Raw genomic sequence first — 24,557 nt, 5'->3', positions numbered from 1 at the left:
CCTGTGCACAAATTGTCGCTGCTGCAAGTTCCTCTACTCCAAAAGAAAACAACCACTTTAATCAATTAAGTTTAAGCATATAAGCAATTACTCCTGTATACATTTCATCATAGCTAAATGCTGCCTTGAAACAACTCCTATGTGTTAACACTAACTTCATTTTAAAACCTCACATTTCCTATGTTATCACCTGTTTTTGGTATAGCCTTTTTATTTCATTTGCTCCTTTTAATGTAACAATACCTCCTAATTCTAGTTTATCAGACTTAACCAAAATATATGCTTTCCTTCCTCTTTGGTCCTTCTTTAAGTTCAGTTAAAAGCTAAATGAATTTAAGGCCTTTTGCCTGGAATCAATACTGTCATGTGTGTTTCTTAACTCTGTGTCTGTAAGCGTGTGCAATCCTTCATGAACTCATATTATCCTCACAGTAGATTGGCTAATCATAGCGCTAGCCAAAGGCTCGTGACCCTCCAGAGACAAATTTGAGCCACAACTCCTTTAAAAGCACAAAATGCAATATGTATAAAAATCATTTCTACGTAGAAGCTCCCCCTTTATCCTAAAAATAAACCTATGTAATATCTGTATGTGTACGCCTACATTATAACCACTTCTTCTAAAGATCAAAAAATCAAACCTGTTCTACTCCTTCAACCCTCACTAATTTTCCCTCTAAGACTTATTCACAGCTTTGAAAAACCGGCATTGTCTCTTCTAAACAGGATTCAGTTCTGTCATGGTCCTGGGCCATGTTGGCCCAGTATTCTTGGTTCCTTGTATTTTCGCTCCTTATTTAGGCCAGGTTTTCTCAGGTGTCCTATTGTGGTGTTCCCTAAGTGTTTTTTCCCTTTGTGACTCTTACCCCCTTGTGCCCCTCTGTGTATTTATGAGCTCTCGTCTCTCTTTGTGTTTATTCCATGTTTCCCCCAGCCTGTTATGTCTGTGTTCTCCCCTTGCTCTCTCTCCTCCTGTCTGAACCTCTGTGTACTTCCTGTTTTACTTTGACAGTCTCTCGTCAGTATGCGTAATGTTGTGTTCACTCCTGCCCTGTCTCGTTATGTTTATCAGTGTCACCTGTGTTCCCCACCTGTGTGTAATCTCCCTGTGTTCTCTGTGTGTATTTCCCCGGACCTCCCTGCATCCTCGTTTCTGGTTTGTGTTATTAGCTTACCCAGTTTAGGTTGTTTTTCCACCAGTGCTGTTTTGTGCCCACCGTTGTAAATAAATATTCACCTGCACCAGAGCTGCCGCCTTTTGGGTCCTTTTCTACAACTCCACACGGCTTGCCTCGCAAACCGTGACAAGTTCACTTTTAATCCTTTAACCTTAACTTAAAATAACAGTTTCAGTTTTACCATATCCAAATGATCAAAAACCCAAAAGGTCCTAAAATGATCCTAAATTATTAAACAATTAAATTATTAAACCCTAAACCCCCCTTTATCTTGATACATTTCATGTGTCAAGATACTATACAAAACTTAAAAATGCTCAGTTTCCCCACTCATGATCCAATCTATGTCATAAAAATAAACTTAAAACAGAACAGCTATCAGTCATGTGTTTCTTCAATTAATGATAACTGAGTTACATCAAAAAATATTTCCCCTTTAGCATTTGGCATTCTCCCAACAATATACTATAATCCCATAATCTAACCCCAGTCAACAAAACAAAACAGAAATTTTCTCTGGTAAAAACAAATTGTTTGTCCACATTAATTCATCCTCACTCACATGCAGTCTCACATTCACTCACATGCAGTCACACCATGTATTTGCTGATAGTGGAGCTTCCCGCACGATCAGATACTCCACCTTCAGCAAAATGAGCTCAGTCATTTTTTATTTTCCATAGGAAAATATTTCTTTATGCTTTTGGACTGGATTGACTCGCATAAAATCCTTTTTACAGGGACTTACGACCTGAATAGTCCCCACAGGTAGCTCTCCTCAGCCAATTGTAATCTGGAAAGCCGCCTTATATTTGCTCTTCCCGAGAATTTTCAGCGCCGTTATTCACTGTTGCAGGCCTGCTTAAAACAGAAATGAAAAATAGAGCTGATTGTTAGCTCATAAAAACAAAACAAAATCACCTGACAGGTTTTCTTTAAGTGCACTGTTACAAAATAATGGGCCCCTCCCAGACATGTCTATGTTTCCTAAAACTCCCTCTATTAAAAACAAAAATAACAACAACAACCTAACTGACAGAATCAACCCATCACCACAACAACCTTAAACACACAAGTCTTGCCACCACATAATTTCACCTCCTCAATACACCAAAAGTCTCATTAAAACCACACAATTTGCACACAAAAATCACCCCCTTATGCTCTGTAACATACTTCAATTCAGCATAAAACCCCCTTACGACAACGTATAATCACTAAACTATAAACTATTTCCTACCCAAATCTGCACTTCTCTTGTCTGCCATGCTTCCTCGTCTGAAAGTCACTTCCTCAGTCACACACATACAGGAAGCTCCTACGTCACCACTCACTCCAACTAATTTGCATACTGAGTCATCTCTCAATGAGTTGCTGTAACAACAGAAACATATGTTTAAACATCACCAACTCATTAAATCATTTTATTTCTTCCAACAGTGATCACTAGTGTTGATCACTCAGTACGAGAGCACTCCTAAGTCACTCTTTTTTAAAACTACTTTAATCCCTTTTTGTTTTCATAACTCCCTTTATCATATGGCTTATTCTATTCCTCAATTACAAACTCAAATGCATTTTATTAAACATTCACACCATTGTATCATTCATACAAAATAGCAAGCTGTTCTTCATTGCATATGTTTGTGTTCTTAGCCAGGTTTAATCAGTGCCTATGCATTAAACTCCATGAGCTTGTCTTGTCTTTATAAGGTTAATGCATTTTCTGTTTGTGTATGTGAATTTGCCTATGTTGCTTTTGCAGTGTGTCAGACTCCTGCACAATTCTCCACTTAAGCCGTCAGTTTCTTTCCCAAATTTGCTAACCCAAATTTTAAGTTCCCACCTTATTAACAGCGTCCCTGCTCCTCAGCCAGAAATTAGGGCCCACTTGTCAGGTTTATGGAGACATGGCGCTGTAAACAATTCAACCAGAAACTTGCCTTGGCATGTCCAGTCAAGTTAACCTACAGGTTTCTTCCGACCGCCGCACGTGGAAAATTGATCCAGATCTGTTTCGCCCCTATAGAAACACAACTGAGACATTTTCATTATTATCATAAGTACTTAAACTACCCGTTTCCCTTTCTCTGGTCAGAAATCCCAACTTATGTCATGTATATACGTGTAAGCAGGTCTTCATTGCTTTTCCTATGTATTTTGTTAATGTTCAGTAAGTGTAAGCTGCTTTCTTCATTGCCTCTATATGTTATAGTCAGGTTTAATTCATGCATCTTTTCCCTGATTTCTTAATTCAAAACTATCTCACTTCTGATTCTTTCCAGAAATAATTTCACATGTAACACTTTGTGTATGTGTGTTTTCTATTCTTGTTTACCTCTTTGTTTGTGACGGTGGACATCTCTAAACCATCATGAGTTCAAGCTTCACTTTCAGTCCAATTACACCCTCTATTCTCACAGTCGAACTCGTCCTGCTTCACCTCTCACTGGTCACTGTCCTCTTCTCTCAGTGTCCTTTTGTTGTCTTGAATTCCAGCAAACACAGTCTGTTTCTTCTCTGTTTCTCTTCAGTATTTTCCTTTTGGATCAAGTCCCAGCCTGGCAAAATACCACATTCAGTGCCTTTAAACAGTCATGTCACACTGTTCTTACCAGCCTGCTGTCCATCGTGCATGGTTCATCACGTGGTTTCTTCTTTCCTGTTGATCCTCTCAGTCATCTCTTTCAAGATTACTCCAAGCATGGCAAATCTGACAATCAGTGTCCAGTGCTTTACCACCGTTCATTATCCCACTGTTCAACTGCCCAGCCTGTAATTTACAGTACATGTTTCCACCTCGTGGTTCCTTTCATGCTGCTGCTGGTGTCGTCAGTGTGGTTTCCGTTGCACTGTCTTTTGCCTGCTATTAATTCTTCTCAAGTCCACGATGTTCTGTCGGTCTTCATCAGGAGATTAACTGTCCTTTGAGCTTCTTCTCAGGATGGGGACAAGTGCGAGGTCAAGCTGTAAAATTTTAAGCCAAAATCTGGCCTGTTTTCTCCCAATTATGCTACTCTAGTGGTTTTGGCGCCGTACTCAAAATTCCAGGTTGAGAGAAGTCCACCTTTATTTATCTGTAATCTGTGTTAACACACTAAAACATACAATTAATATCCTTTTCATTTCTTTTTTCAAAACCTCCATACTTAATCTGCCTAGAGTTTAGCTCATCTGATTCTCTCTCTGGGTGCTCACTCGTCACCTTATATGGGCATGCAAACTTCCTGTCACCCACACCATTTCCTGTTACATACACACAGCACGCAGCTGCTCTGAGCAGCTCAAGCTGCTTTGCTGTTTCTCCAGGCTAATCAAACTTATTTTGTATTTACAATCTACAAACCCTCTGTAATTCTACTAACTTTTGACCTAAAATGTAGCATCATTCACACAATGATTTCATAATCCTCTCACACACACCTTTTAAATAAACTAAACTCTTATAACATCACTCATGCATCTCTTAAATTAAAAACACTTTCAAACTTTAAAACATCCTACTTTACATCACCAAAGAAATACCTCTCACACCTTTATTATTCTATATTACAACGACGTCTTATATTTACAACCACTGTCAGATCTGTCAGCTTTAGCGCCTACACAATTTTAGACAAATTTAAAATAACCGCCCAGCGGATAAACTCCCTGAGTTTTTTGCGACCAATTAACCAGTATCAAGACTTTAACTGTTTCTGGCCTCATTTCTAAAATCCCTAACTCAATTTAAAAGTGTCCAACACCCAAGGTCCAACCTTTGCTGCCCAAAAAAGCGCAGATACCGTTCCAAACGGTAAGGAGACTCTAACTCCTAGTTTAATTCCAGGATGCCCTGTACCCCACAGTTAAACCACACTGAACTATCCCTCTTCGCCGAGAGGTCAATGTCGCGCGTCCACGACAAGGAGGGAGCGTAACCTCCGGGCTCTGCGCTTCCTAGCAGACTCGAACTGCCGTTCTAGAATAATTTATAATACTTTGAAACAACAATCAACACCCGAAACAAGTGTATAACTGAGGCAGATCGACCCTGATGGACAATGGGGACTCTAACCCACAAAATGACCAACCAAGGTCTGACCTAATGACCAACCGGGACTTTAACCCACAAAATGACCAAATACCCTACCAAACTACTTGAGACTCTAACTCAATTTCTTTGGGACTTCAACCCAGTATTTAAACTTTTCCTGGCAGACTCTAACTGCTTTAGCAGACTTTACTGCTTTAGCAGACTTTACTGCTTTCATTTCTTCATTCTTCTTAGCAGAACTCTAACTGCTTCAACTCATGAGATTTTTCATCAAAATCAAAACAGACATCCACCAGTAACTTTAGTGAGTAGACTTAAATTTTATCATGTCCAATTTGGCACACTTTGGAAATAATTCAACAGGTAGTGCCTTACCTTTTGGATAAGCCGGCTTATGCCCACTCACTTCGACCACTGGAATTCATGTCTGCCCGTCAGACCACCTCAGAGACCACCAAATTTCTCCATCTAAACCTCCAATCCTCCCTCCTCAACCACCGGACGAAGCCCCCAAATGTTAAGATTCAAAGTTGAGGAAGGAGAGTACACACAATTCTTGGTCCAGAAGGTCTTTGGTCAAACAATGATTTTAATGAACACACGTGTGGGAAGACAACTCTGTACGCAGACAGGAAGTAGTCTTCGACTTAATCAAAGCATGAACAGATATTTTATAGCATCAGGGTTTATTTACTGACGCCCCTTCATGCGTCACCGGTACATTTTATACATGGATCAGATCAACATCATCATGACTTTTCACCCAGAAAACCATCTTCTATTTTCATGGCTTGGTACTTTCCGTTCTTATCTTAAAATGAATTGTTCCTCTTTCTTGCCGAGACACCAAGAAACGGTTCCTCTGAATAAATTTAACTCTATGTGTGTGTGTCACGACCTCACATGCTCTTTGTGTCACCTCTTCACCTACTGTCTGTGTCTCGTCCTCAAATGCTCTTTCTCAATTCACCTGTTGCACTTCTGACCTTTTACCAGACCAGAAGCTCACTGAGACTATGTGTATGTCTTCTACTAAATAAATGTTTTAACCAAGAACCTCTACTAAAACCTTAATATAAAATGATCTGATATATAAGTGTTTTGTAAGCATGTATTGCAATTCCTTCTATGGCTCCAAGTCACTTGCACAATAGATTGTCCGAACATCGCGCCGAACAAAGCTTCCGACCCCCAATTAATTGACCGAGCTCCAACTCTTTAATAAGCACAGATATGCATTGTGTATAAAATAGTCATAACTGCTTAAGGCCTTCTTAAAACTATCTGTTACATTGTTAAAGCCTCGTCTTAGCCTGCGGCTCAAAATAACTATCTGCTTTCACTTCTGCATACAACTTCCTGTCAGCCTGCAACTCAGTCTTTCTGAAAGAGACACTGTTTAACCCCTGAATGCAATATAAACTCCAGATTTTATTATTAATGCAATGGTAATGATGACAATTATTTAACAATAGCAGTAAAATAATTTCCCTGCTCCACAACATATATATATATATATATATATATATATATATATATATATATATAAATTAAAAAAAAACACCCAGCACGCCCCTGCGGGCGGATTATCCTTCAAGCTCGGGTCCTCTACCAGAGGCCTGGGAGCTTGAGGGTCCTGCGCAGTATCTTAGCTGTTCCCAAGACTGCGCTCTTCTGGACAGAGATCTCCGATGTTATTCCCGGGATCTGCTGGAGCCACTCGCCTAGCTTGGGAGTCACCGCCTTGTAATCGGAAGGTTGCCGGTTCGAGCCCCGGCTTGGACAGTCTTGGTCGTTGTGTCCTTGGGCAAGACACTTCACCCGTTGCCTACTGGTGGTGGTCAGAGGGCCCGGTGGCGCCAGTGTCCGGCAGCCTCGCCTCTGTCAGTGCGCCCCAGGGTGGCTGTGGCTACAATGTAGCTTGCCATCACCAGTGTGTGAATGTGTGCGTGAATGGGTGGATGACTGGATATGTAAAGCGCTTTGGGGTCCTTAGGGACTAGTAAAGCGCTATATAAATACAGGCCATTTACCATTTACCGCACCTAGTGCTCCGATTACCACGGGGACCACCGTTACCTTCACCCTCCACATCCTCTCGAGCTCTTCTCTGAGCCCTTGGTATTTCTCCAGCTTCTCGTGTTCCTTCTTCCTGATATTGCTGTCATTCGGAACCGCTACATCGATCACTACGGCCGTCTTCTTCTGTTTGTCTACCACCACTATGTCCGGTTGGTTAGCCACCACCATTTTGTCCGTCTGTATCTGGAAGTCCCACAGGATCTTAGCTCGGTCATTCTCCACCACCCTTGGGGGCATCTCCCATTTTGACCTCGGGACTTCCAGGTTATACTCGGCACAGATGTTCCTGTACACTATGCCGGCCACTTGGTTATGGCGATCCATGTATGCCTTGCCTGCTAGCATCTTGCACCCTGCTGTTATGTGCTGGATTGTCTCTGGGGCATCTTTACACAGCCTGCACCTGGGGTCTTGCCTGGTGTGATAGACCCCAGCCTGTCTGTTTGACCTGCTCCCCTCAGGCAGGAGGCTCCGGTCCATTCGCACCAGAACCTCTCGCCATAAGAACAGTTTCTTCCCCTCTGCTGTTGGACACATGAACAATAACCATATGACTGTCCCCGCCACTAACACATGACCCTACGCTGTGTCACTGCATCATTCTATGTTTGGCACTGATCACCACCTGCACTCATGTATATATCTTTCAACGTAGCACTCTTAATTCTTATTCTCATGTATATATCTCATGTATATCTCATGCACATATCTTTCCACGTAGCACTTTTAATTCTTATCCCTACTTTTATTTTTTTCCATGTCTATTTAAGTGCTATTTATGACAGCATGTTTGCACTGAAGCACCGCAGCAATTTCCTAATGTTGTAAACCTGCTCAACATTTGGCAATAAACCCCATTCTGATTCTGATTCTGATTCTATGGATCTTGTACTCAGAGCTTGTTGTTGTGCTGCCATGATTAGTGCCTCTGTGCTGTCTTTCAGTCCAGCTTTGTCCAGCCACTGGTAGGATTTCTGGATATCAGCCACCTCCTCTATCTGCCAGTGGTACATACCGTGCAGGGGCCTGTCCTTCCATGATGGTTCCTCGTCTCCCTCCTCTTTCTTGGGTTTCTGCTGCCTGAGGTATTCACTGAGCACTCGGTCAGTTGGGGCCATCTTCCCAATGTATTCTTGGATGTTCCTTGTCTCATCCTGGACTGTGGTGCTGACACTCACCAGTCCCCGGCCCCCTTCCTTCCGCTTAGCGTACAGCCTCAGGGTGCTGGATTTGGGGTGAAACCCTCCATGCATGGTAAGGAGCTTTCTTGTCTTTATGTCAGTGGCTTCTATCTCCTCCTTTGGCCAGCCTATTACCCCAGCAGGGTACCTGATCACGGGCAGGGCGTAGATGTTGATGGCCCAGATCTTGTTCTTACCATTCAGCTGACTCCTCAGGACTTGCCTGACCCTCTGCAGGTACTTGGTGGTTGCAGCCTTTCTAGCGGCCTCTTCATGGTTCCCATTTGCCTGCGGGATCCCCAGGTACTTGTAACTGTCCTCTATGTCTGCAATGTTGCCTTCTGGTAGTTCAATCCCCTCAGTTCTGACTACCTTCCCTCTCTTTGTTACCATCCGACTACACTTCTCCAGTCCGAACGACATTCCAGTATCATTGCTGCCTGGTAGTGTGGATCAGTGAATCGATGTCTCGTTCACTCTTGGCATACAGCTTGATGTCATCCATGTACAGGAGGTGGCTGACAACTGCTCCATTACGTAGTCGGTATCCGTAGCCAGTCTTGTTAATGATCTCACTGAGGGGGTTCAGGCCTATGCAGAACAGCAGTGGGGACAGAGCATCTCCTTGGTAGATCCCGCACTTGATGGTAACTTGTGCTATGGGCTTGGAGTTGGCCTCTAGTGTTGTACGCCACATCCCCATTGAGTTCCTGATGAAGGCTCTTAGGGTCCTGTTGATCTTGTACAATTCTAGGCATTCCAGTATCCAGCTGTGGGGCATTGAGTCATAGGCCTTCTTGTAATCAATCCAGGCAGTGCACAGGTTGGTCAGTCTGGTCTTGCAGTCTCGGCTGACTGTTCTGTCTACCAGTAGCTGGTGTTTCGCGCCTCTGGTATTCTTGCCAATCCCTTTCTGTGCCCCACTCATGTATTGACCCATGTGCCTGTTCATCTTAGCCGATATGATGCCTGACAGGAGCTTCCATGTAGTACTGAGGCAGGTTATTTGTTGGATAGTTGGATGGGACCGGTCCCTTCTTGGGGTCCTTGGGGATCAGGACCGTTCGACCTTCGGTTAGCCATTCCGGGTGTCTCTCGTTAACTAGCAGCTGGTTCATTTGTGCTGCCAGACGCTCGTGGAGTGCAGTCAGCTTCTTTAGCCAGTAGGCGTGAACCATGTCGGGCCCTGGTGCTGTCCAACTCTTCATACTGGAGACCCTTTCTTGGATATCTGCCACGGTGATGGTTACTGGACCCTGTTGAAGGCCTGTGGTACATAGCCGATTATTAGAGATAGGTTGACCATATTTAAGACTAAAGCATTAATTAATGGCAGGACTCCTTTGAGCAGTCTTGTGTTAAAATGGTTAAAAAAACATTTCAAAACTGATTTCCCATGATTACTTAATGATTACTTAACTTTCACTCCATAAATCTTCCACAATAATGATCACAGTTGTTCTGCACTGATCTAAATTTTAAAAAAATGGCTAGAGCAACACCATAGCTGGACTGGCCATCTTGCATACTGGGTGGCCGATGGTGATTTTTTGTTTTTACAGCCGATGTTTTTTGTTGTTGTTGTTTTTGTAACGGTATAAACAGTGAAAGGTAGTGGATTGGCCAGATGCTGGCCGATGTGTAAAAATAACTTAGTTGTTTGGTGGTGGCTATGGCGGAGCTTCCACAGAGGCCAGCCGGTGGATGAGGGAAAGGGGAGGCAGGAGGAGGAGAGACCCGAGGCGGCCGCCGGTCCGAGTATCAGGTGAACTGAACTTCAGGTAAGAAGTTATGACCTGCAGTCTATCTGGGTCAGATATAAACCAAGTTTAGGTGGAGTTCATTTTCGTTGTGCTGACTTTTTATAGTCAGTTACAATAACTCGTACTGCACTAGCTAGCATGACGGAGTTTCTATACAGCTGGGTGGGTGTTATGATGTTACTGATAGTGAACTTTATTTTATTCATAAGGTTAGTTAGTAGAGTTGCCAACCGTCCCGTAAAAAACGGAATCGTCTCGTATTCAGAGAAAATATTACGAGTTTCGTGTTGAGCTGAGAAGGAACACAGTTTGTCCCGTAGTTCAGCTACAATGAAAAAGACACAAAGCTGGAGTTATTCTGTCTTTACGCTGCACAGCTGTCTCTTCTTCTCTCATTCTCCCCCCTCCCTCTCCTGTTGCTACTTCTATCATGAAACTGATCAATGATCAGCTGATCGCATTTTCTCTCACTTTGCGCCAGAAACAGGAAAACAGTGGATGTCGCGCTAAACAACAGCAGCACGTTTAAGTTTGATCAGCTGTTGTTAGAATTTATTTAATATTAATTTCTAGTATCAGCTGATGTTTGCTGGAGCCTGGAGTCATGATATCGGTTTGGATATGTGGTGAGAGGGAAACATGAAGATGAAACCAGGAGATGTCCTTACTGAACCATCAGAGCTGAACAGGTGATGGAGAAACAGGTTTACCTTTTAGGTGACATGAATGAGTTGAAGGGAAGTTATGAACTGTTTCTGAGTAACACCAAGATCCTTTGTAGCTGACAGCTGGTAACTGTGCAGGGGCGGGTCTAGCAAAGTGTTGCCAGGGGGCCAGGGAGGGCATTAACAGGGAAAGGGGAGCACAAAGAAATACTTTTCTTTCTTATTTTCATTTAAAATGTCTCACTTTTAATAAATAATTATCTGAATCTTACAACCAAAATTTTTATCTGATGTAACATGTATAGAAATCATACATATACCAACAAGACAGTGTACATCACTGTCACAACAGCGTTTGTTTTCATTCAAAGTCTTTATGGCTTTTCCTGTAATACCTGGTGGGCCGGTCTCTAGTCAAAATACCCGGGCCGATTTTTGGTCCCAGTCCAGCCCTGTGCAACACATTCATATGATGCAACATGCCACTGTGAGTTTAATCTTGTTTAAACAGTTTGCTTGCTCAATAGCTATTAATTTTATGCTGAGTATTATATAAAATAAGTTACGCGTAATGTTAACTTACTCTGGTTTGAATTTCAGACTTTCGCTAATTTTCAGAAGCGATGTCAGATTGTTTTCCTGTTAAATTTAGTCATCGTTCGTAGACCACAAGCAGCAACATCCGTCAGCCTTATCACCAGATCACCACATCCTAGACATGTTGATATTTGCTTGACTCTTAATCTCTTCCTGGTTTGTCTATCTTTCTGTGCTAGGGTCTGTGACCACATTCTCTAGTACATTTCTTTAGTCTATATGTAGATAGTAATATCTACTTTTCTTTGCTGATAGATAATATTTAGATAAATCAAATGAATGTTAGGTGAAAGTCAAATTGGTCATAGTTACCAAATACTTTAGAAAATTGTAGGGTGCAATGCAGTAACTTTGTCTTTAACTTGTAATCTGTGATTTTTACTCATATTAGCTTCTTAACAAAGAAGAAGATGAAGATTCTCACATACAAACAAATAATTACTAAAAGCAAGTTTTAAAAGAGGCGTTTTTAGCTGCTTTTTGAAAGAGACCACCAATTTCACAGATCTCAGGCGCAGAGACAGAGACTTCCAGAGTCTCTGTATCCTTTAGTTTTCAGCCGGCAGGCCCTGATCACATGACCTTGGGGACCTGCTGTGGTCAGATGGATGTGAAGTTTCTCTGATGTAAGCTGCTTTTTCTCCATGCAGAGCTCTAAAAGTTAAAACTAGACTACACAGGTTAGACGCACATTAGATCACTGTGACAGTTTTCTGGTGCCACCTTTGATTCATCAGCATGCTATTCTGAACTCATTTGAAATCAAATTTAAAGCTAATTTATACAGGTGAATGTCTCTCTATTATTAAAAAAACCCCCAAAAAAAACACCATGTATTAGTGCTGCTCTGCACCAACACAAGGCTCTCACTGCTGTAACCCAGAGTTACATTTGTCACATCTGATGGATTTTGTGGTATCACTCATTTTTGACAAATACTATATCAGATTTGAAATTGAAAATATAAAACTAAACTATTTTTGATCAAAGCTTTTTAAAAAGAACTGTTTATTTTCTTTTTTGGATCTCTCTCTGGCTATAGTTAAACCACAGGAACCACAGTTTCCAGTGTTCTCACAGTCACACTGAAACAAATGCTTTACTATTTTTTTTCTTCTTAATTTAAAACATTAAATGGCCAAGGATTTAACAGACATTTGTCATTTTCTGTCCACCACACATGAAAAAGAGACTTATGGTCTAACAGGACGAGTCCATCCATCCATTTTCTTTACTGTGTATGCAAGCAGGGTCTCAGCAGCCTGAAACATTTCTCACATAATATTGTGTGAGAGGCAGGGTACACCCTCAACAGGCTGCCAGTGCATCAAAACATGGTGTAGGGTCTGTAACTTACAATATAAAGGATCTTGAGGCAACTGTTGTTGTAATTTGGTGCTGTATGAATAAAATTTAATTGAACTGAACTGAATGATGCACTGGTAACCAAAGAAAAGACTCTCACAGAGGTAAAACAGGGAGACTACAAGCCACATGAGAGTTGCCAGTTTACAGTCACAAATTACTCGACGTGCATGTCTTAAAATTAAAAGTAGGTGAAATAAAACTGAGCATAGAAAAGGCCCAAAAGATTCTCACGGTGACATGACAATGTTAACCACTGCAGCACCGGCTCACAGGAAATTTCTGTGCAAACCAAACATCAGATATGAATGTGCTACAAAAACAAGTTTTTATCGCTAAAAAACATCAGTGAAACCAAACTAACTGAAAAAATGACACATGATTTGAAAGTAGCGTCATTATTTTTTATTTCTAATTTAAGAGCAAGCAGGAATATCTTTGCAATACAGGAGAGATATCTGAAGCTATTTTACATTTATCCTGCAGTTCACATACAGTATTATAATGCCAGATATTGCAGATTGCACATTGTTACAGTGTATACTTAGCATTGCTTTTTTTTCAGAATGTTTTTGATCCAGGAAAGGTGCTTTGATATATCTGTATAGACGTTGGGCCAATTTGGGTATTCACAATTTCTGTATATGTTGAAAGACACAACACCGACCGCTGTTCCATTGCACACCAGAGGGCCACCAGAATCACCCTGTAAGGAGGAAGACACTTGTTTTATTTATCTTCTATTTAACGCTACAAGTGAAGTGATACTTTCTTTAAAAGAACAGAGGACATACCTGGCAGAATCCATTCTTTGTGTCAGATCCTCCTGCACAGATAACACCTTTTGGAAGAGTAACTTTGGCTTTCAATTTTCTCTTACAGACATTAAGGTCAATAAGAGGCACATCTACCCATCTCAGCACATCAACAGCTTTGCCATTGGTTTCTGTGAAACCCCATCCAGCCACCTGACACTTTACATTGTCTTTTGCTTTAATCCCCTTCCTTGCCAGTTGTATCGGTTTCACTTTCTTGTCCAGTTGAAGTTTCCTCGAGAGCTAGAAGAAGCAAAAAAGGAAAAGAATAAAAGGACTGATAGAAACCAACTCGGTACATTTCTGATCTTATATCAAGTCTTTGGTGAAGTACCAAGTGGAGTTGTTGAAAGCAGTGATGCAGTTGACCTGTTTTTGATTGTGACTGTAATGATTCACATTCAAAGATATTTACTTACTTTGAGGAGCATGATGTCATTACCAGACTCAGCTTTGTCATATTGTGGGTGCTTGCATGTCTTTACACTGTATCTCATTTTGTTGTTATTAACCTTCTTCAGGTTGTGGGTTCCAATTACAACCTCCATAGGAGAACTGAGCGAGTGAATATTAAGTAGGTGTTAGCTGGGTTTTTGGAGAAAAACAAATAAAAGTTCACAGCTTGTTCACTTACTTTTTGTAACAATGTGCAGCCGTGAGCACAAAGTCTTCACTGACAAGAAATCCTCCACATACGTGTTTTCCATTGATCTGCACAGAAGCCATATACTGCATTGAGTTCTGTGGGACATTTTTGCCATTTATGATTTCACTTCCATGCCCTGCAAGAGTAAGAGGAAAAAAGTTAATGTAGGATTTTTTCAATAGATAAGTAATTACATTTTGCAATCTTACCATTTTGTCCAAGACATGTTAGAAGATAGAGAAACATAAGATCGTGCACAGCATGCATCATCTTTTCAGCCTTTCGTCTTTGAGGTGTTGAGTCAGACCCTGATATTCAGACTGTGGTTTTCATCTGCTTGCCCTTGACTTCTTACTTATATCGTTTCTGCATGAGTGCAACCTTTAAAAGGATCGCTATGATGAGCCTGTGCGGTCAGTCAAACTGTGAGGCATCACAGACCATACTAATGTTTCAGTAAATACAACGCCTGTGGTTGTGCTGCCTGGAAAGAGCATGTTATGAGGCGCTTGTGACATTTTTTTCCTCCTGCATCTATTGAGTGTTTTTCGTTTAAATGCCTCTCCAGGCTTTCAAACTGAAAAACTTAAACCTTTAGCCTGTTTGTGGGTTGCTATCACGGCAACGATAAACCCAATGCTAGATGAGTAGATGATGAGTAAGAAAAGCCACACACACAAGCTTTAGGTTTGACTCTTTGCTCTCTTGCAGTTTCTTACAGCTTCTGTTCTGATAAAACGCTTAAAGTCATTGAATCAGTCAACAATATAAACAAACAACAATGCTTATTTATTTCAGTAAGTAATCTGCATGTTGAAAAGGGCAATGAGGCAGTGATCTTATTGGCTGTTGGTTCGAAGACTTTCTTGTTTATGAAATGTGAAAATGAAGTCGGGTATTTGTAAATAATTTTCAGATAATAAGAACACATAAGGAAGTTGGAATACTGTGGAATAGAGTAATATATGATGCATGAAAGTAGCATTTACCAAAAGAATTGCAGTCAAACATTCTTAACCAGTCTGTTATTATTATGTACTAGTATCAATGTGAAAAATGTAGATGCTGATTTGGACATTTTTTATGTTTATAGGGATTTTTTTTAAATCAGTGTAACTATCTACATGTTCAATAAGCTCATTTGTCTTTTAAAGCAATGTAAAAAAGAAAAAATCTGCATTGTCCTTTTTGCATGCTTTTTGGACAAAACATGGGAAACAAAAGCTAAATTAATAAGGGTGTAACTGTAAACATTACAAAAGGTGAGAGCAGCATTTAAAATGAAACTCTGAGCAAACACAACCACACAGAATGACTCAGCATGATCATAATCAGATCACAATCTGATTGGTGTTTTCTGATAAGTGAGGTTGTGGAAATAAGAACTTTGTCAAAGGGGATGGGCATGTAGAGGTTTTGCTATTGACTGTTCTCTCTTGTGTTCTCTCTTCATGCATACCACCAGATATGTAGCCACATCAAATGAATTTAAGGTGGCTGTGAAGGATGTTTAAAAAAAACAGAACAAAGAAATGTTCTTTGGTGCAGAGCGCCATGATGCAACACTTAAACCGAATCTAAACCACAGTTTCCAGCAGTAGCGTTAAGGGTTTTGTCGTGAGCTTGCCTGTATCCTCTCAACACAGCCTGGAGCTTGTCAAACTTAGAGTCTAGCATGTTTTTTAGGGTTTTTGCACAGGTGCATTGTGGATACACCTCTGGCCTCGTGAAAAACTGTCAGGAAACCATGGTGCTAAACACAGACAGCATTAAAAGCAGATGTAACCACCACAATTTTCTGAAATCTTGTTTTGACATTTCAAGATTAAAAAAAATTCGGTCTGCTCAACTTGTCAGTCACAAGTCATTAGCCAATGAGCTTAACACTGACAATCCTCCTTTCTTAAACATCGCATGATGAAATTTAGAAAATAAACTTAATGTTTTATTCAGTGTGACCACAAAGAAGTGACTGAGCCTATCAGCTAAACAGGAAAGTGTCGGGTACATCTGTGTGGCAGGCACAGGAGGACCCAAGGCATTAACTAAAGGACTGAGCTTTATGGCTGTTACTTAGAAACTCAAAAATCAATCCAAGACGCTCACCTGCAGAGGCCAACAGTGAGATCAAGTAATCCGGAAGCCAACCAGCTTGCCAGTGACTGAAATAGAGGAACTCTGGAGGCTGGCGTTGGGAGAAGAAACAGGACTCTTCTGGAGACTGGCGAAGAAGTGGGAGGAGACAATGGTTTGACAGAGGGCTGGCATCAGCAGTAATGGTGACCTTCTGGAGGCAAGGCTGGAGGTGAACAAAACAGGTGGCAGGATGTGACACCAGCCGTGGTGACAGTGACTGAGTCACTCTGGACACACAAACTGACAGGGTTGGCCAGCAAAAGCTGGAGTCCTACCTTTAGCCAGGCAGAAGGCCGGCATCGTTGGGGGTTGGGGCAACCGTCTGGAAGTCAGCAGCAACGGCAAAATCGATGGGACTTTATTTTTCCAGCCTGTAAGCTGCTTAGATCATAATAACCTGTGTTTAGCTTACAGAATGTTTTATTTATTCTATCTGTGAGGCCAGAGGGCTGAACAAGATGCCGCTGGTTCTGCCTCACTGCTTTGAAATCAGTTAAAATCTGTGCATTTGTGGAAACAGAGCTAGCATAAGCAAGTATCCAAGTAACCTTATGTAACTTCTGTGATCATGTTAACAAATTAGGTTTTTCTTACCAACCACTTTGGCTAAAATGTGTGACACAGAGGAGTTAGAGTGGCATATGAAAAGGTCAGCCAGTCGTCCTGTGCTTCCTTTTCTCTTCTCATCTCTCAGCTGCTCACAGCAAATGGTTGGCCCTCCCTGATCCAGGATCTGCTGCAGGTTTCTTCTTGTTAAAAGTGTTTTTCCTTCCCACTGTCACCAGGTGCTGACAGAAGATTGTTTCATTGTTTAGGTGTCTTTTCTTATAAAGGTTCAGGGCTTTTACGTTCCAATATCCTGTTTTTGTGATGTGGTACTACATAAAAGTGAATGGAAATGAATTCCAGGCTCCAACTTTTTCAGGTTAATATCTATGAGAAAACTTGGTTGACCGAACATACAAACTTTACCCAGTTTTTCTGCCAACTCACCACGTTAATTGATATTTTAATTTCACTTTCAGATATTGACTACAAACCTTGGTGTTTTCTTCATGTGATATTTCTACTTTCACAAAAGGTTCAGTTCTAAAAATATCCCTCCAGCACTCCTGTCTGTCTGCTAATAGTTTATACTTTGATGATAAGTACTGATGTAATAATGTTATAGAGGTCCTCAGCCAGGAAGGATCGCAGCAAAGTGAAGATGCTCATGCACGGTGCAGCAAGATGCATGAGGCTACCATCCTTTCTGCTTGTCTTTCTGTAAAAGTCACCACGTGTCGCTTATATTGAGCAGGTTTAGAAGACCACAGAACACAGCAATGTACTTCAGTGTTGCTCTATGTTCCAACCGATGACCTCTTTCTATGTCTGAAATGTGACTTGACAAACCACTGACACCACAGTTTGAACAGCCGAGTTAACGTTCCCACCAGTTATGAAACTAGAACAAACAGCTGTCTAAATTATTTTCAATAAATCTCATAATTGACCTAAATTATATATTTCATTTGTTTTTTTTTTGGGTTTTTTTGTTGTTTTTTTTGTTGTTTTTTTTGTGTCCCGTTTGGATCTTTAGCCATCAGAATTGTTGTCTTAAGGCCAAGAAAGATGCCAGGCGGATTTATTTTACCAAGTGGATCATCATGGCCTTGCCATATTGGTCCATTTGATTGACCTTTATTATAATTATGAATTTATTTTATTTTCAGTTGCTACAAACGGGACAGACATGACTGGGGGATAGGACAGGGAGAAAGAATGAAAGAAAGAGAGGGAGAGAAAGAAAACCAAAGGGGGGAAGAGACGGTGAGAAGGGGGGGAAGAAAGAAAAAACAAACAAACAAAACACCTGGATCACCTGTATGGAGAAAAAAAAACAGAAGAGAAAGCAAACAACAAAGAGCAACATAATAAAAAATAAAAAAAAAGCACCATCACAATAAACTAGCTAGCAGTAGATATCAGTAGATACTAAATAATAAACGATATTGTGCAGCACGCAAGATAGACAGCGCACAATGTGCTTTGAGGCAGCAGCCAAGAAAGCTGTAGTCCGCGTCTGTGAACACCCGTGTGTACACCTGTGTGCATACCTGTGTGGATCAGCATGCTTGCATTCCAAAGGTTTCTCCATGTAACGATCTGCTAGGGAGTGTGGGGGGGCCACAGCCCTGTCCTCTATGGTATCAAGCAGGTATGGAGGAGATCAAAACTCCAGACATCCAGAGGCCCCCAGAACACAAGAGACCAAGGAAGACCAACAGAGGGGCAGCCGCGCCACTGTCCCAGAAAGAGCTGAGGAGAGTCCCAGATGAGGGCTCACTCAGCAGCCGCGGAGCAGAAGCCAGGGGGAGTTGCAGTGACGCGCCCGTGAGCTCCGCCGGCAGCCAGCCGTGCCTGAGCGACCGAGCCCCAGGCCGAGAGGCCGGGGGCACCCCACCTCCGAAGTGGCTCGAGCGAGCCCCAGGTTCCAGGCCCCGATAAGCGGCCGCCAAGGAGTGAGCCGGTGTGTACCCGGACGCCCATCCCCGGACACAAAGAACCACCAACGCACCGACACCTGAGGGAGTCCGCCACTGGCAGGGGAAGTGGTGGTGGGTGGAGATAGGCCTCCAAACCTTGGAGGGCCTGAGATGTCCCCAGAGAGGTGGCGTCTGATACCCAACCTGACATATAGACACAGACATACAGGCACACACAGACACAAACATCCATTCCCACCCTCATGCTCTCATATGCACTTACTCCACACTCAACCAACGTGGAGACAGACATAAAGAGACGCTGTACACACGATCACACTCCCCAAGCGTACTCTACGAACCGGGTCTAGGTACCCTTGCCCCTGGAGGGGGGAACTGCACCCATACCCAGGTGGTGTTACCCTTTTCCCTGCGGTGGGGAGAGGCAGACCACCCCGACTCCGCAGCAGCAGGGAGGCCCCACACTCCAGACCGCAGTCGGACGGCCAACTCCTCCTAGCCCCCCCGCTCCAGCATATATATATTTCATTTGAAGTAGTAAGTCAAAGAAGAAAACTACATTAGAGATCAACACTTTAACACGTACAACTGGCTTGCTGCATTAGCAATGTTTGGGCCACTGAAACTATAGAAACACCAACATGTTCTCAGGTCAGTTAACCTTCTCGAGGCAATAAAGTGAGAAAAAAAAAGTAGGAAAACTGACACAAAAACAAGAAGATTGACCTTTTGTTTTCAGTGTGTCACGTCAGCAAAAGGGGAAGTTCACAATTTGTCCAAAGTCTCATCTCCTCTTTAGATTGTTAAAATGCTGTAGTTTTTTGGCCTTAAATTGTAAACACTGGATATATTACACCACAGCTCTGTTGCGTCCCTGCTTCTCTCCTCCTCTTCTGGCTCCACCCTGGGGAGGTTTAAATGGTCATGAGACACCTGAGACACCTTACTGTGTTCAGACATCCTGCACTCACCTGTTTCACTTCTCTTTCTGCTTTTGTCGTCCATTTTCTGCTCAGTCCAATTCAAATTTCATCATCTCTCTCTGTCATCTCCAGCCAATCCAAACATTTATCAGCTGTTTTTCATCTAATCCTCCATCTCGCTTCATCATGAGTCTGAGTCGTACCAAGCGAATCAGCTCCAGTAACTCAGTTCGGAGCAGCAGCGGCTCCAGGAGGCTGAGTGGTTTCGGTCCAGTTCAGGGAGGTTTCAGTGGCATCTCCCTCAGCAGCAGCTCTCTGTATGCGGGCACCAACGGGCATCACCACGGCCTGGGGGCTCCGCTGGCATCCCTGTCCGTCAACAAGAGCCTGCTGGCTCCTCTTAACCTGGAGATCGATCCAAACCTGTCCATGAGCCGAGCCCACGAGAAGGAGCAGATCAAGAGCCTCAACAACCGCTTTGCAACCTTCATAGATAAGGTAAAGGGACCTCTGCTGAGGCTGGTTCAGAAATTATTACTAAGTATTTTGATAATTTATGAAGAAAATATACATTATAGTTTTCATAGTTTTATCATTCCTCTTATCCAAACATCACACAGCTGTAAAGTATAAAAATGCATCTTTATGTTTAGATTACTTCAGAGTGGTACTACTACGAGGACTAAAAAGCTCGAGCAGCTTCAGCTGTAACTTCTTCAGTTTGAATGAAAAACTGACTCAATGTAAAAGGAAATTAAGCTAATGTTTTATTACAATTTCAAACTAATTATCTACAGCAAGTTCAGTTTACACTTGTTTTTCATGCAGCAGAGGAACATAACACTGTCTAGCTCAAAGAACTGTTATAAAGATATAAAGTGTTCAGCCAGGTTCCGCATTAGTTGCGTATATTTTACAATTTTATATTTCATTCAAGTTTTTAAATGACATTTATTTTTCATTTTGTGTATTTGTGACTCATCCCTTTTCTCACCACCAATATTGTGCATTTATTTCCATTAATTTGTAGTATTAGAATTTTTTAAGCCTTTTCTTATTTATTGTGTTCAGTCTAAAGTTCAGATCAGTCTCTTCTTCTTGCTGTTTAGTTTTGTCCAAATTTACAGGAGAACATTTATAGGAGATGGTTAAACATTATTGGGCTGGCAGCAGTAATCACTTACACATTTTTTTTTTAAAAATACATTTGTGGAAAAGCTGTTTTAAGGTTGCATCATCGTGGCTTTTGCAGCTATTTGTAAAATTCTTGTTTATGAACAATGCAGATGAACTTTGACATGCCCAGGATATCAAGATTGTGCATTTATGAGTCTGTGGATTTATTAGACATGTTATGAAAAAGCTGCAGTCTTGTTGGCTAATTGAAAGTAGAAATAACATTATCGTGGGCAGCATATATAGGACCCTAAGTTTCTATTCTAAGTGTTATGAAAAAGCAAATAGGGGAGTAAATGTGAATGAGAAGATGCCTTGTTGAAGTTCCTGAAGGACACAGGCTGCACACATTTCCCACAGAAGGAGCAATCGGCCCTGTGATAACACTGGACATCGATACCCTACTTAGGGAACATCTCTGCTTTCTCACGGAGTAGGTAACACTTTCACAATAGAGGCTTTGTTGGCTTCTCACATCAGCGGAGATTCACTTCAGGCGTACAGAAACAGAGAGCTGAGCTGGACGGAAGCCCGTTTGTCCAAATGTGCAAAATAAACCTCCTGTTTTTTTGAGCTATGTGAATGTTGACATAGTTTCCCAAAGAGAATGTTTATCAGAAAGGTTGTTAACAATCTTTGATATTCTCTGATGTCCTGTACCTCTATTACTTTTGTGCACATTTAAAGAAATGTACAGAGAACTTTATGCCCAAAAATATGCAAATATTTTTGTGAAGATTCAATTAGTGAATAAAACATATTAATAATAAGAATTTTTATTCAGTTCAGTGAAGACATCAATAACAATGACATCAATGACAAATCTAAGGTAATGATTTAATACCTCTTGAAGTAGCTAAAAGTGTGTAAATTGTAGCTAAAAAACTAAAAGATCACCAAAACATCTTCATTTTAAATGCTTTTGGAGTTTATTTGATATTTTGTGTGTGCAGTTCTGCAGAGCTGTAAAATAAAACCAGACAGTCTATCCACCGAATAAGACCAAATATTGTGAATGTTCATAGAAAACATTTGGAAACACCGTCCATTCGTCTCTGTAAATGAGATGGCTTATGTGACTTCCCCCACACAAAGAGTCTTTGTTCTTAGAGACCTTCTGTTGCAGAAGCTCACGAGAGTCAACCTGGCTTTTAAAAGATGTCTAGCCCAGTTTTCCCCTCTTTGTTCATTTATCCAAGATTGGATTTCTGCTTAACCTGGGATTAAAATCTGGATGTTGTAAAATGACCCCCTTACAGATGAGGACAATTACTAAAATGCAAAGTTGAGTGAATTGATAAATAAACAGACCTTGCAGTGACAACTATAATCCAATCCTACTTAGGAGGAACTGTTTAAATTAAACATTAGTGAGCTGCTTCTCTCATGCAGAGAAGTAATTAGTGAAATGCATCAGGAAGACAACGTCTCACTTGTTGTAAGACAATGACTCCAGTTAAAGCTGCACGTCAGTGAACATCAAAGTTGGAGTTAAACATCTGAGATTAAATGGTCATTTACTGCATGAATGTATGGCACTGGGATGCTGGATATTCAAGCTATCTGTCCCATTTCCGTCCCATTGAGTTCAATTTGTAACCTGATAGATCAGACTAGACACGGTATGGTTGTGTCTCAGAGGGAGGTTATTCTGTCATGAACAGAACACGGGCTTTGTGTTGGAAGGTATAATAGGTGCTGGATGTACCTGGCTGCAGGTAAGAAACACGAGCCGGGCAAGTACAGGGCTGGAATATATTCAGGTGTTGACACTGAGCTCGAGCTGGTTATCTGCTGGAGTTATGGCATTCCTCTGTGCCGTATTCTGGAGCTGCTGCTGATGATTGCAGTCTTTAATGGTTAAACAGATGGTTATTTTCTTAATAACAATAAGCAGTTAGTTGAAAATCTAAAGAGATTCAATGTAGAAGCAGAAATTATTTAAGAAAAAAGCAAAAACTCTATTTATTAACTGAAAGCATTTTTCTGAAGATTGTGAAAAACAAGGAGAAAAACAAAAATTAATTGTCAGCAAAAACAACAGTGTCGTAATACAGCAATGAGGCAATACATTACAAAAGAGCAATGAGCCATACAATCCACCTATGTGCTGTAATAGCCATTTTCCAAATGTTAAGAAACACTGGGGGTAATAGTGACTTTAAAAGAGTTTAAATTCAATGATCAGTGCAGAGTTCTGCCATCTATGAAGAAAGGTGGCTTACGTATGAACATAGAAGTTGTAGCAGTTGTAGTTTGGCCACTGCACCAAAATTAACTGGACTAAAAGTTGGATTTTGGAAGAGAAGCCACCAATGCTTTCTGGACTGTTGGCTGCTGCCATGCTGTTTTGTTTTTTGTTTATTTGTTTATTTGTTGTTGTTTTTTTTTGGGGGGGGGGGGCAGAAGTGACCCAAATTGGTCGAGAGGGTGGAGTGCTACTGGTCTATTTAACCAAAAGGAATCAACGGCACAGACATATGGGTCCAATTCAGAGACTGTAATTAGAGGATAGCTGGTGCCCGTCTTGGAGTAATGAAAGCTCCACTAATAAGATGCCCACTGGAAGACCTGACTGAATCGACCCAAACGACATAATGACATAGCTCTAGACTTTCCAAGAGTTGTTATGTTGATAAACATCTTATAATAGAGTCACTTTTGTTTTCTAGCTGTTCCTTCAATCCTGATGATCAGAAACAAAAAGTGCATTATGACAAACCTTCACCGTGTCTTTGAAAATGCTAAATGATCTGTGTCTTCTTCCCTCACCAGGTACGGTATCTGGAGCAGCAGAATAAGATGCTTGAGACAAAACTGGAGCTGCTGCAGGGTCAGGGGGTCAGCCGATCCAATGTGGAACCCCTGTTTGAGGCCTACATGGCAGGTCTGAGGCGCCAGATGGACCTGGTCAACAATGACAAAACTAAGCTGGATGGGGAGCTGAGAAACATGCAGGGTCTGGTAGAGGACTACAAGCACAAGTAAAAAATGACACTTTAGAGTTTTCAGCTCAGGTGTACGACCTGCATGGCTGAGAACCTACACAGACATACACAGGTGTATGTTTTATTGTAATAAAATACCCTGTTCTCTCCCTGTCACAGATATGAAGATGAAATTAACAAGAGAAACAACCTGGAGAACGACTTTGTTATCTTAAAAAAGGTTGGCATATAGACACATCCGTTCATGTTCATTCATACAGGTGTGGCGAGTAATACAAGCCCCTCTATTGTCCTTCCTCATTGTCCAGATTTTCTCTCCTGTATTCTCACACGCAGAATCCATAAATAATTTAGCAACTTTCCTGTGCAGCTGTGCGAGCAGCATCTTGTGTCATTTCTTAGACATTACAGTAATCTCAGCAAAGATTTCTGACTTCATACTATAAGTTTCCCAATTTTTCTGGCTCCAACTTTGGGTCTCAAATTGCTCTTTAAAAGAAGCCAAAATACATTATTTTGGTGTCTGCACACATACCTTCAAAGTTTTCTTAATCTGA

General features: G+C 41.4%; 2 protein-coding genes across 3 annotated transcripts in view; one reads left to right on the top strand and one right to left on the bottom strand.

Annotated features, from left to right (window-relative positions):
• The window catches only part of LOC101487185 (intermediate filament protein ON3-like), a 34,667-nt gene that overhangs the window by 6,202 nt on the left and 3,908 nt on the right, over positions 1-24,557 (top strand). For both annotated transcript variants that reach the window (XM_004559047.3, XM_076884332.1), the window contains exons 2-4: positions 20,009-20,374; positions 23,828-24,036; positions 24,160-24,220. In XM_004559047.3, coding sequence (XP_004559104.1) covers positions 20,063-20,374; positions 23,828-24,036; positions 24,160-24,220 — 582 coding nt within the window. In that variant the 5' untranslated portion in view covers positions 20,009-20,062. The remainder of the gene's footprint in view (positions 1-20,008; positions 20,375-23,827; positions 24,037-24,159; positions 24,221-24,557) is intronic.
• LOC101486904 (mast cell protease 1A) lies at positions 13,269-14,720 on the bottom strand. The gene is made up of 5 exons (XM_004559046.3): positions 14,538-14,720; positions 14,317-14,464; positions 14,102-14,237; positions 13,662-13,925; positions 13,269-13,573 (listed from the first exon to the last, which is right to left on the bottom strand). Exons 1-5 carry the CDS (start codon positions 14,596-14,598, stop codon positions 13,412-13,414), a joined length of 771 nt encoding a protein of 256 aa, XP_004559103.3. The 5' UTR covers positions 14,599-14,720; the 3' UTR covers positions 13,269-13,411.

This window comes from Maylandia zebra, linkage group LG5 (genome assembly GCF_041146795.1).
Source record: "Maylandia zebra isolate NMK-2024a linkage group LG5, Mzebra_GT3a, whole genome shotgun sequence".
Lineage (NCBI taxonomy): Eukaryota > Metazoa > Chordata > Actinopteri > Cichliformes > Cichlidae > Maylandia > Maylandia zebra.
This window is presented reverse-complemented; position numbering and strand designations above follow the sequence as displayed.